The sequence below is a fragment of the Budorcas taxicolor genome, chromosome 2 (assembly GCF_023091745.1).
Source record: "Budorcas taxicolor isolate Tak-1 chromosome 2, Takin1.1, whole genome shotgun sequence".
Taxonomy (NCBI): domain Eukaryota; kingdom Metazoa; phylum Chordata; class Mammalia; order Artiodactyla; family Bovidae; genus Budorcas; species Budorcas taxicolor.
The window spans coordinates 117043739-117057486 of NC_068911.1; the positions used below are offsets into that span (position 1 = coordinate 117043739).

General features: G+C 51.0%; 1 protein-coding gene across 1 annotated transcript in view; it reads left to right on the top strand.

Annotated features, from left to right (window-relative positions):
- Positions 1 to 13748, top strand: part of GLI2 (GLI family zinc finger 2) — a 189413-nt gene that overhangs the window by 120286 nt on the left and 55379 nt on the right. The window contains exon 2 of the mRNA XM_052635517.1: positions 7169 to 7274. Within this exon, the coding sequence (XP_052491477.1) occupies positions 7169 to 7274 (106 nt within the window). The remainder of the gene's footprint in view (positions 1 to 7168; positions 7275 to 13748) is intronic.

Genomic DNA, 13748 nt, shown 5'->3' on the forward strand with positions numbered 1-13748 from the left:
TCTTGATGGGAATGACCACGTAACTGGACAGCATGCTGATCTCTAGGAATTAGACTGCCTAGAGGGCTGGGGTGTCCCCAGCATGCCTGGTCTCTCCTGGGAGATGGCTGCTTCCCCCTGGCTGGCCCCTCCTACTATGTCTCTGAGCCCAATCCTCGGGGCAGCGCCTCCCCATTGTAGCAACACATGACTTCATCCAGGGAGAATTCCTCCAGCTGCTGACCTGGCTGCCTGGTCATGTTTCCATGACCGTTTTCCCGATTCTTTGTCTGAATCCTCTGCTGACACCCCACCCCCACCGTCCCATCCTCTTAGGCAGTAACCCACCAGAGTCATTAGTAACGGGCATTAACTAGAGCTGGGCTTCCAGGGGAAGGTCCCCTTGGCCCTTTCTGGGCCCTGCTCACTCACAAAGCCAGATCCTTATACCAAGGACACTGCTGACACAAACGTGCCCTCACCCCTGGGACCACCAGCCAAGGAGCATTTAGCATTTAAACCTTAGTGCAAAAAAAATGCTGGGGTTTAAAAAAAAATCATCACGCCACCATCATCAGTTTCTCAAACTGTTGCTCTTTCTATGTAGGATCAAAAACAAATGTGCATTTTTTTCTTCAGAGGGGGCAGGGCAATCCATAGACATTTTCCATCTTAGAGTTTCTTCCTCAGAAACTTGAAAAGAGAGCCATTTCTTTGAAATGGCATATGGTGTGTGTATGTGTGTGTGTGTGTTCCCTGCTCATGCCAGAAGGACATGATTTAGTTTTAATTTTTTTTTAGCTTAAAAAAGAGCTCACAATGAAAACAATGTGTGGATGGGTCCCCTTCAATATGTTTCTGGAAGACTGCCTTGTTCTTTGCGCTTTCATAAGTCCCTTGGATGCTGCTGATGGCCTCTGGATGGCGTGCTTTCTTGCAGAAGGTCCAAAGTGGGGCTCCCTCCTCCTCTGCCTGACAGAGGGGCCCTGGGCACAGCATTCCCGTCTGAATGTTTCCATCAGGGGCATGGGGCCAGCAGTGGTCCATGCTGGTCTGTGAGGTTCCTGAGTCCTCAGATGAGCCAGGGTCAAGCTTTATCCTCAGTTTATGTGCACAGCAAAGCTGATCCCAGAGGCAAATGTATAGGTGGGCTCAGGTGCCAGGGCCCAGGACTGAGGGCTGAGGGGATTCAGCAGGGCCGCTAGGTCAGTGAGTTGTACACAGAGGACCATAAAGATAAAAGATGCAGGGGCAGAGCCTGCACTCACCACGCACCCTCCCCGCCCCTCCCGCCGCCCGTATCCCCCTGAAGCCGCCCCTCCCCCACCCGTATCCCTCCTGAAGCCTTGGTGAGTCACCAGCTGGGACGAGCATGGCTCTTCCCTGGGGGGCACAGGTAACCCCTCACACAGCAGGATTGTTCCTGCAGGAAGGAGCTTGGAGTTCATCAATCCCCACTGTGCAGAAGGATAACATGAGACCCAGACTGGGGACTTAATGCTCCCAGTGTCCCAGGGCTGCCTAGTGGCAGAATCAATCTGGGGTTCCTGGCCGATGCATGCCCAGCCACATGTGGCCTGGCTGTATCACGTGGCCTTCTGAAAGATTTCATCAGAGCACATTACTGCCTGCTCAGTACCCCAGGAAATCTAAATCTGCCAGAAAAGAACCCCCAAGTCCTTTCCAGGGCCCATCCAGGCTTATAGGACCTCTTCTGTCTCTCCCAGCTCTATCCCTCTGCTCCAGCCCAGGTGGCCAGGTGCTGAGACCAACAAGCTCTTCTCCCCACCCGCCACCCACCCGCCAGGCCTTTGCAATGGCCATCCCCCTTGCCAGGCCAACCCTCTTCCCTGAGAGCCCTGACTTCCTCCCTCATGTCATCCGAGGCCCCTGTGTTCCCCTACCCAGCTGGGTTTCCTTCTTAGCTTCACCAACCCTGGCGTTATGTCATCAGTGTGTATCTGGTTTGCTCTCTGACTGTCTCCTCTCCCAGGAAGCTCTACAGCTTTGTGGTGGCAGCAGTGTAGGTGGCTCGGTGACGCACACCTCCCGGACCTAGAACCAGGCTTTGACAGAGCCGGCCCTTGATACAAGCTGGATGAGTGAATGAAAGAATGGCTGTTGCTATGGTGACGGCTGCCCAGAAGTAGCCCCTTGATATGAATGGCCTGGGTGGTTCTCCGAGGGTGGGCAGAGGGGCCCGGACAGCAGGTCCCAGGTTGGACTTCTTGCTCTCTGCTGGCTTATGGGAGGCCTGCTGCCCATCCTGGGAGCTGCTGGATCGTAAGTGAGTGCTCAGAGGCCCTATGGCTGATGGTTGGCTTTGTGCTGAGGTCTCCGGGAAAGTACATGGGGCTGAGTGGGGAGATTCAGTGAAACCAGCAGTCAAACTAGTTGGTCTCCTAGAGTGGAGACACACCACTGTGAGCCTTGATGTTTTTTCCTGAAAAATGGGGATAAGGATAGGGTTGATGGTAAAACTAAGCAAGACACTGTAAGCAAACCTGCATGAGGCTGCTGATGTCACTAAGAATGAGCATCTGAGCCCATTCTCTCCGGACCCTGGTGGGGCCTGCCATGCTCAGCAGCTGGCTGACCCAACACCTTCCCCACCCTGACTAGAAGAACTTCTGACATGCATTCCCAGGCTTGTCCTGAGGATCCCAAGGGGGTGAGGCTGTGGGTGCAGAGGTGTGGCCAGAGCCCCTGCTGCCTGCTACTTCCATGGGTGTCAACTGCCCAGGGGGCAGCAGGGCTGGGGAAATTCTTGCCTGCACACCAGGACCTGGCAGAAAGGAGGGAGCAACCCCAGTCACAGCAAGACCTGTGGGTGGCTGTCTCTCATGCCTCTTCTGGGAAGCCCCAGGCCCCTCCTCTCCACCTTGTGCACGCATGCATGTGCACACACGGAGCCTGGTTTTGCGCAGCTGGGTCACCTTGGTGCCACCTCCATTTCATATTTGCCTGGTCAGCTACCATGAGCACTTCATTCCTGGAGTTTTCACAGCTCTATAGACCTGATGAAGTTGAATGAATCCTGAGAAGAGCACTGCTAGCTGGTGAAGTGGAGGGGAGGGTCTGGGCTCTCCTGGCATCAGGGAATCCCCTTCAACCTTGGCAGGTGCAAGATCCAGGGGAAAGGAGCACCCCAAGGTACTGGGAGGTTGGTCAGTGAAAAGAGTAGGAATTCTGGGACAAATACAGCCTGGGCGTTCAGTGAAGACCCAGGAACTGATGTTTGCAAAGCACTGAGAGCAGGGCCCGCAGAGAAGGCAATGGCACCCCACTCCAGTACTCTTGCCTGGAGAATCCCATGGATGGAGGAGCCTGGTAGGCTGAAGTCCATGGGGTCGCTAGGAGTTGGACACGGCTGAGTGACTTCACTTTCACTTTTCACTTTCATGCATTGGAGAAGGAAATGGCAACCCACTCCAGTGTTCTTGCCTGGAGAATCCCAGGGACGGGGGAGCCCAGTGGGCTGCCGTCTATGGGGTCGCACAGAGTCGGACACGACTGAAGTGACTTAGCAGCAGCAGAGAGCAGGGTCCGGGACTGTGAGCGTTTGTTAAATATGACACATCAACAAGGTGGGGACAGAAAGACCCCGGGATCACTCTTGGACCCAGAGACTGCCTCCGAGTGTTCGTTGGAATTGGGCAGAGGGAAAAGCCCATGCCCAGCTCTCCCGGGCCTTGGATTCCCCTCCTGGCTCTATCATCTTTCAGCTCAATAACTTTAAGCTGAAATCGGCCTTGGTCTCTATTTCCTTATCTATGAAATGGGCACAGTGACACCTACCTTGGCTGTCTTGGGGAGCCTTTTGAATATGCAGGGAAACAGTCAGAAATAGACAAAGACAAACGTGTTTATTTTTATTAGCAAATACTATTATCTGATCTGCCTGGCTGCGTTTTAAGAAAGTTTAAAAAACATCATAAAGGCCCTTTCCTGCAGGTTTGGAAAGGTAAACACTGCTTCTCTGCCGACTCCCCTGGGGTTCAGAGAAGCCCACTTTGTCTGCCAGGCTGTAAGCAGGCCGGCACCAGCCTTCTGTGCTTCCACCCTCCCCAGGCTCTGCAGTAAGCAGAGGAAGACTTGTCGTACACCCCAGGGCCAGTAAATGTGTAGTCATGGTTTGATTGCCTTTTTATACCGTTCTTGGAGTTCTCATGGCAAGAATACTGGAGCGGTTTGCATTCCCTCCTCCAGGGGACCATGTTTTGTCAGAACTCTCTGCTGTGACCTGTCTGTCATACAACACATGCCTCGTAGCTTCATTGGGTTTCACGAATCCCTTTGCCATGACAAGACTGTGGTCCATGAAAGGGAATATTCATTGCAACCCTGAATATTCATTGGAAGGGCTGATGCTGAAGCTGAAGCTTCAATACTTTGACCACCTGATACAAAGTGCCGACTCACTGGCAAAGATCCTAATGCTGGGAAAGATGGAAGGCGAAAGAAGGGACAGCAGAAGATGAGATGGTTAGGTAGCATCACCGACTCAGTAGACTTGAACTTGTGCAAACCTCGGGAGATAGTGGAGGACAGAGAAACCTGGCATACTGCAGTTCATGGGGTCACAAAGAGGCAGGCGTGGCTTGGCAACTGAACAACAACCACATGGTTTGATTATGGCCTGTGGAGCTCCGAACGTTAGTGATGATTGTCGTCATCAATAGTAACAGACAGGGCGCTTTTCTGTGCACTGGCATCTCTCAGCAGGAGCATTTTATCTTCATGGCAGCACACGGTGGTTACTGTTACTTGTCTTTGAATTGGACACAGAGAGATGCAGAGAGGTAACGGAGTTTGCCCTAAACCAGGAGTTGGTGAGCAGCAGCTGGTCTCTGGGTCTCTGACTCCTAGGGGCTGTCCGGTCCTCCTGTCACTGTTTACAGAGTCACAGCTGTATGCCCAGCCTCACCTCCTCAGAGGACATGGGCGTGATGGGACAAGAGGTTGGTCGTTTCCGCAGTCACCAGCCCTGAAAGGGAGCGCCCAGCCACAGGGTTGGCTCAGGGTGCCGGCATCATGTTCCCTTGGAGCCCAAGATTTGTGGAGTCTGGGTTTGGCAAACTGATTCAGTCAGGGTGAGAGGATTTGCTTTCTTTATCCCCAGTCCCCTTGGAGGGTGTCAGGACTGTAGAATTAGGAAGATACAATTGAATACAGAAAAGTTAAGATTAAATGTCAGGAGAAAAGTTTACTCTTCTTAAGAATTCATAAGCGATGACCCCAAGTGTCCATCAGCAAATGAAAGCATAATCCAGATGTGGTGGTATATCTATGCAGTGAATGCTGCTGCTGCTGCTAAGTCGCTTCAGTCATGTCCAACTCTGTGTGACCCCAGAGACGGCAGCCCACCAGGCTCCCCCATCCCTGGGATTCTCCAGGCAAGAACACTGGAGTGGGTTGCCATTTCCCCAGCCTCAAAAAAGGAAGTTGTCCCACTCAGCCGTAAGAATGAAATCATGCCATTTGCAACAACATGGATGGACCTAGACACTGTTATGCTAAGTGAAGTAAATTAGAGAAAGACGAATACCAGATGATATCATTTGTATGTAGAATCTAAAAAAATTAATACAAATGAACCTATTTACAAAACAGAAATAGACTTATAGAAGTAGAGAATAGATTTGTGGTTGCCGAGGGGGAGGGAAGTAGGGGAAGGATAGATTGGGAGTTTGACATGACCAGGTGCAAACTAGTATACAGAGAATGGATAAACAACAAGGTCCTACTGTACAGTATAGGGAACTGTATTCCATACCCTGTGATAAACCTTCATGGGAAAGAATATGAAAAAGTATATATATGTATACCTGAGTCACTTTCGTGTACAGCAGAAATGAACACAATTTCAAGTCAACTCTACCTTAGTAAAATATATTTTTAAAAAAAAGAAAATTTGGGCACATGCCACCGTGGATGAACCTTGGGGACATTATGCAAAGTGAAGTCAACCAATCACAAGATAAGAGACGCTGTGATTCTGCTCATAGGAGGTCCCTAGAGGAGAATGGTGATTGCCTAGGGGAGGGGGAGCTGGTGTTTATGGGGAGAAAGTTTCAGTCCAAGACGATGAAAAGAATTCTGGTGATGCATGGTGGAGGCACACTCAATTGTATGCTTATAGATGGTTAACATGGTAAATTTTCTGTTACATGTATTTTACCACAATCAGAAAAGATTTCGTGGTGTTTCCAGTACTAGGATCCACTTGGACAAAACCCATAGCATTATTTGTGTGTCTTTATTACCTCAAGTCTGACAGTCAGCTGACCTGTGCACATGGAAAACAAACCCACCTGACTTCTTTAAACTCTTGGGTAATTTAGACTCAACACTCATCCTCTTTGGCCCATGGCTCTCAGCCCGAGTGAGAGCTGACTGAGAAATCTTAGCCCTTTCCCAGTCTCACTACTTTTTAAAGAGCCTTGTTTTCTTAAGGCCTATAATTATGTTTGCCTCCAGGGTACCCAGGAATTTTCTTTTTTTAATAAGCAAAGAGCATCCTACAATTATCATGATGATTTGTGGAGGGCAGGCCAAGGGCAGACAGGAGGCTGACGCACTCTGGAAGCTGGGTCTCACTTGTTGGCATTGGCATCCCGGGGGCCGGAGCCCTTGGGGTCTATAATTAATATTAAGAGGTGGAGAATTAACAGACCCACAGAGGTGTCCACTGTGGCTGCCAACGGGACGGGGCGGGCAGCTCAGTGGGATTAGCCTGACGGAGGCTGGCCGCAGCCGGTAGCGGTCCTGCCTCCGCAGCCGGTTCTAGGTAAACACCTCCGCCTGGGTGACTGAGAGCCCGGATGCCCTGACCTGGGGCTGCCGGAGCCACATCCAGCCAAGGCCGGGATGCGCAGAAGCCTGTCGGCGCCGTCAGCCCTGATTTGCGGCCAAGTCTGTCATCTCCCTGAGTTCAAAGAGCGCTTAGCTGCTTGTCTTTGTCAAGAGCGCGGTTGGGGATCTTTTATGTGAAAGATGTAGGGTTCTCGGGCTGACTTTGATTATTTATTCATCCCCCTTCGTGGGTGTGTGATAGCTGGGCACCCCGGAGCCCCCCTGTCCTGACCGTTCTTGCTCTGAAATTCATCGAGCTTTAAAGCCCTTTGAAAATTGCTTTTCGAGGGAGGGGAAAAGTTTCTGAAGTCCTGTTTCTCTCTCCCCTCCGCAGTGCCGCCGCATCTCCTGCCACCGTTCCACGCCCCCTTCCCGCTTGACATGCGACACCAGGAGGGACGGTACCATTACGAGCCTCACTCTGTCCCCGGCGTGCATGGGTAAGTTCCACCCTCCGCCCCGCCTCAGTCTCTCTGCTCCCCAGTGGACTTTTTCCACCTGTGTCACCTGGGCGAGCACTGACCCCGTGTGAAGGGGGGCTGTCGTGTGAACCCCAGCTCTCCTCTGGTTTCCTGAGACGGAAGTGCACCCACCTCCCACATCACGGCTTCCAAGGTTGCAAGAAGGCCCCTTGTGTCCATCAGCATCCTGAGACTCTTCCCCATCTAGACAGCGGGGACATTCTGCAGGCCAAAGTCCCCATATTAAACCGTGACTCTGGATAGATGTTGTTCCAACATAATCATTCAGAGCACCCCCCCCACCCTTTCACGCCCTCAAGTATCCCAGTTCAGACAGTGAATTATAGGGTCTCCCTACTGATAAGGACAAGTTCAAAGTTATACTTTGGGGCCTCTCCTGCTCCCTGCTTTGAGACCACCGCCACCCACTGCCACCCCCCACCCCTTGCCAGTGAAGGAGCTCATCCCCTGTGTCTCTCTCTTTATTCTTGCTTCAGTCCCTCTTCACTCCCACCCTCGGCTCAGAGCCCATAGCCGAGGTCTCTTTTCTTGGTTTTAATGACTCCAAGACCTGAGCCCTTGCTACCGTGTCCCTTTTGCTTCCAGAAAAGAGACTAAATCCTCTGCCCCACGTCCTGTATCTCTGCTGTGCCTCTTGACCAGACATCTCCCATTCCATGCCAAGCTGCCATTTATGGTTCCAGCCCCCATGTACCTGGGTCTCAGCCCCTGCTGCCCAGCTGCCTGGAATGGCCCCTCAGGAGCCACCTTCTCTGGGAAGCCCACCCTGAGTGGGGGCCCTCCCCTGGTTTCCCCTACCCTGTAACACTGGAATGAGCTGTTTTTACACTGCCTCCAGCAGACTCTGGGCTTTGCTCTGATTCCTGCCTTGACGATGGCTGACATGTGTGTAATAAGTTCACAATCAATGTTTGCTGAGCAGAGAACCCCCTCCACACATCCCACCTGCTGAAGACATTCCCTGCCACCTCTCCCAGCTCCCGCTGGAATAAAGTCAGTCAAAACTTGCTGAGCCCTCTCTGTTTTCAAAACTCTATGCCCGAGCAGGGGACAGGTGGCTCCTACACCACTGCTCACTTCTGTTTGCTTTTTAAAGATGTTTTGTACTCTGGAATAATCTCGGATATTTAAAAATAAGTTGCAAAAATGTACAAAGATTTCCTGTATATCCTCACCCTATTCCTCAGACATTCCTGTCTTACATAACCAAAGACTGGTTCAGTGTTATGAACTAACTCATAAATCTTGGCTAACTTTCATCAGTTGCCTGTGGATATCCTTTTCTCCTCTGTTCAGGATTCAGCCCTTACGTTTAGTTGTCATAACTCCTTAGTCATCTTTACCCCAGGACATGGCTCAGTCTCTTCTGCCTTTCATGAGCTTGACACATTTTTCTCTTTTTCCATTATGGCTTATCAATTGAATACAGTTCCCTGTGTTATACAGTAGGACCTTGTCGTGTATCCATCTGTATGTAATAGTTTGCATCTGCTAATCCCAGACTTCCAGTCCTTCCCTCTCCATCCTCCCTCTCTGTTCTCTATAACTGAGCTTGTGTCTGTGTCATAGAAATGTAATATTTTAGATCCTTCATATAAGCAATATCATGCTATTTGTCTTTCTCTGTCTTTCGTCACTTCGTATGATAATCTCTAGGCTCATCCATGTTGCTGCAGATGGCATTATCCCATTCTTTTTTATGACTGAGATATATATACCATTGTGTATATGTAACACATCTTTATCCATTCACTTGCTATTTAGGTTACTTCCATGTCTTGGCTATTGTGAACAGCACTGCTACGAACATAGGAGTGCATGTATCTTTTTATATTTGAATTTTGTCTAGGTATGTACCCAGGACATACATACCCTGGATTGCTAGATCAGGTGTCAACTCTGTTTTCAGTTTTTTGAGCAGCCTCCACTACTGTTCTTCATAGTGGCTGCACCAGTTTACATATGACCTTGACACTTGAAGGGGAAAGGCCACTTAATGTATAGAATGTGCTCAATTTGTGTTTGCCTAATGCTGCCTCCTGATAAATTCAGATGGTACATCACGGGGATACCGCCATGGAAGTGGTGCTCTCCCATCCTAGAACATCATGTCCAGGGCCCATGATGGCCATACTTCTCATTCCTAGAAATCCTAACTTTGATTATTTGCTAACAATGAGGTATGCTGGGTTTCTCCACTTTAAAGCTGCTGCTGCTGCTGCTAAGTTGCTTCAGTCGTGTCCAACTCTGCGACCCCATAGATGGCAGCCCACCTGGCTCCACCGTCCTTGGGATTCTCCAGGCAAGAACACTGGAGTGGGTTGCCATTTCCTTCTTTAAAGCCAGTCCCTGTGTAAATTACAAGTCTCTTGTGTAACAGTCCTTGGATAATATGTAAATTCCTATTTCTCATAATATTTTCAGCCACTCACTTAAACATCCGTTTATGATTCTTGCCAAAAACAGTAACTACTATTATTTGCCAAATGGTGGTTTTCTGTTTCTGTGATTCTTTCCACATTTATCGGTTAGAATTCCACCGTAAGGAAGACCTGTCTCTTCTCCCCCATTTCTCTACTCATTTGATCACTTTTTATATCAAATCAATGTGTGGATATTTGTGTTCTTCCAAGAGTTCTACTCTGTTGCTATCACTATTCATTTTCTTGTTCAAATTGTTCCAGGTTTGCCCATTGGGAGTCCCTTCAGGTTGTCCCCTTTGACATGTTTGGATCTTTGCATTTTACCTCAGTGCCTGCAGCTGGTGCTTGCTTGACTAGGACCTGCCATGGGCAGGCTTGTATCCCCCTGGTGGGTGGTGGGGCCATTTCAGCCCTTTGCCCACAGCTCAGGCAACTTCTGGGAGGTGTGTCCTATTACAGCTGGTGGATCAGTGCAGAGTGGCTCAGCTGGTGGCAGCCAAGAATCCTCTGAGTATCAGGGGAGCTGAATCCCTTTTCAGGAGGGGGTTGAAATGGCTGCTTTTCTGTTCTTGGAAACTGTCCAGCTGACTCCGTGACACAGATCCTGGGCTTGGCAGGCCTACAATGAAGTGCTCCCGGCAAGGGGTCCCCTGCTGGTCGGAGACCAGGGAAAGGCTGAGAGCTCCCTTGGGGGAGCCTGCAGGCAGGCATACATGTGTCACTATGCCAGGGAACATCCAGGCACCCATGGCCCCACATACCTAGGGACAATGACAGAGATGTAAGAACACCTCACTATTAACAACTGCCGTTTCTCAAAGTAACTCTGACCTTTGGACAAGCTCTGCCTATAAACACTTCACGTGTTCATCTTACTTAATCCTCTCAACCCTATAAGGTGTGCATCTCGTGTCAGCCCCATTTTACAGATGAAGGAACTGAGGCAGCACAGAGTGGTTAAGTAATTCATCATTAGGGCCCTGCCCCCCAACTTAGGGAGTGAAAGAGTTAGAAGCCTAATTACGGTCTTCGGTCCAGAACCCGGCTTCTCCCTTGGGAGCATGTGTATGACCACAGGTCCCCTGCATGTGTCCACACAATTCCTTCTTGAAAGCTCATATAACCCTCTAGTAGGACACTGCCCCCAAATTCAGTGGTTCCCCAAACCTCTGGACCAGCAGCATAAGCCTGCTAGGAATGCAGAGTCTCAGGCCTGGGCCCAGACCTGCTGAGTCCGAGGCTCTAGGGTGGGCCCACCATTTGTGTTTAACACACATTACAGGTTTGAGATGCTCTGTCTGCAGGCAGGAACTTGTCACTGAATCAGGGGGCACTTTGTACTGTTAGTCCCTGGTTTAATGGAGAGCTGTGGTTGAGAGGTGGTCCCTGAGCCTTCTCCAGACTTTGTCGTCCCCTAGGTCAGGGCTAGACACAGGTCATGTCCCCTTTCTGGGCCTGCTTCTCTCCTGGCCAGTAAGGAGAAGTAAGTCTTCTGGGCCTAAAATCAAGGTGTTAGCAGGGCTGGTTTCCTTCTGGAGCCTTGCAGCTCCAGGAGAGAATCCATTTCCTTGAGTTTTCTAGCTTCTGGAGGCTGCCTGCATGCCCATGATCCCTGCCTCTTGCCACATTGCCTTTATGTCCCCTGCTTTTTTTCTCACATTGCCACGTTTCTCATCTGCAGCAGTTTTCTTCCTCTGCCTCTCTTAAAAGGATGCCAGTGATGTTTTTAGTGTGAAATCCAGGATCATCTTCCGGTCTCAGGAACCTTAACTCAAATACATCTGCAACGCCCCTTTTCCCACAGAAGGTGGCATTCATGGGTTCCAAGGATTAGGACACAGACATCTCTGGGTGTCACCATTCAACTCATTTGTGATCACAAAGTTTCAGTGGTGAAGCCTGGCATCACCCAGTAGAAGACAGTAGAGGGTGTCAATCATTTGTGCAGGGCCTGCTGGGGCCAGGCTCTATACTGGAGCCTGGTTGGGCTGTGTTAGTTGAGCTTCCTGATTGCCTGTGAAACGAGGTTATAATTTGCATCCTATGGATGCAGACCCTGAGGTTCAGAGAGGTGCACTGATTTTCACATGTCATCCGTGCAAGATGGGCGGGCCTGCTTGCTTCCCCTCAAGGGTTGAGGAGCCCACCTGCCCCCCAAAGCCCACCTCGTGCTAGGGTGGGCTCCCAGTGGCTCCACACTATCCTGGTTCCTTCTCCCCAGGCCACTGGAGAAATACAGCAAGTGTTCAGGGCTAGCCTTGGGCCCCGGGAAGCCCACCCCTTCATCCCCCGAGGTGGGTGCCCCAGGTGGGAAACAAGATAAAGCCTCGAAGAAAAAATGGGCCCCCTGGCTGTGACTTTTGTGATCAGTGTGGTCTGATCCTGGTGGAGCATTCCATCCACCAAGCCCATGCTGTAGCCATGCCTCCTCATCGTTGCCAAATGTATCTAATTACACAAACATTGTGCAGCAAATGAGATGCAGTCATCACCTGTCTCACCTTCAGAGCCTCTGCAGCTGCTGGCACCCAAGGCTGCTGCCCATTGGCTCTCTTGGTCACGGTGGGTGTGGCTCCAGGAGGAGCACCCCACCACTGGCCCCTCACCCTGCTACCTGGGCTTGGACCCCAGGACTGAACGCACCAGCTTTGGGAGGTAACCATCTAATCAATCTGAACGGATAAACCCCAGTTTTCTCATCTAAATAAGTGCACAGTAATAGTACCTATCCCATTTACTGAGTTATTTGAAAAATTAAATGGGGTAATACAAATAGCGTATTTGGAACAGTGTGGAAACTTGCAGTGGATGCACTGTGATCACTGTTGTTATTTCTGGTGGCCTATTAGAGAGGGGTTCGTTGTGGCAGAGGTAGGCCATGGCATGACCTTGGAAGGGGACGCTGTCTGGGGGCTGTACCATGGGGAGGTGGGAAATGGGGCTGAAGAGGTACTGCTGGGGATGGAGGGAGGAGGGGTCTTCTCCCACCACCCCTCACCCTCCCCAGGTGAGGAATTTGGACTTTCTCCTTTTGGCCACCAGGAGCAGGAGGGAGTGGTCTGCTTCATTTTCAGGGTAATTGTAGGAGCTGCTAGAGGATGGGCAGAAGAAGTGGGAGACCATAGGAAGGAGATGGGCTATAGCAATCACTGTGGTCAGACAGAGGAGGAGACTGGCCAGTTTTGGCTGCACACCTCCCCAAGCAGGCAGCTACTCATGGGAGGAGCAGGCAGTGGTTCTAGAGTGTGAAACCCACCCAGCACCTCCCAGCTGGACAGCTTCCTCATAGATAGCCATCCCACCACCCAGCTCTCTCCAGACCCACCTTCCAGTCCCCTGGAGGTGCAGACCCACCACATCCTTGCACAGTTTATGAAAGCTTAGGTAGTTCCTGAAGAGTAAATGGTCAGGACTGCTGATGCAGCACCCGTCACCTGTGTAAACCACGGGTGATGGGGAGACAGATGGATGGGAGGGTGTGTTTGCTGGTCAGGTGTGGTTCTTCTGTAACACCCCCACCCCACCATGGGCACGGGCTCCTGAGTCTCCGAGAGTCCATTCTCAAGGGCAGGAGAGAAGGTCCTGTCATCTCTCCATCACCGGGTGACTACTAGCAGGGAACAGGAGCTCTGTGGATCTCCTCCACCCCTGCCCCTTGGAACTAGGCTCAGCAGGTCATGTGGAGAACCAAGGTTGAGGTGGGGCACAGTGGGACCCTCAGCTGGAGCCCCCACCTTCTCGCTGTGCATGGGAGTGGGGACTGCCTTGGGCCCAGATCCACTCACATGCTTGCAGGAAGGGCAGAAGCTTATATTCCTGGTGCAGGAGGCTGGGTGGATTCTCAACTCGCCACGCTGTTTGTAGGGTCCTTGCCATCCCAGTCCTGCCCCAGGGCTTCATAGAGGACCAGTTCCAGCTGCTTGCAGCCCAGCAGGGCTAGAGAAACTAGCTCATGGAGCAGTTCTCAGACCTGGCTGTAAATCTGAACTAGGATGAGTCTTAAAGATGC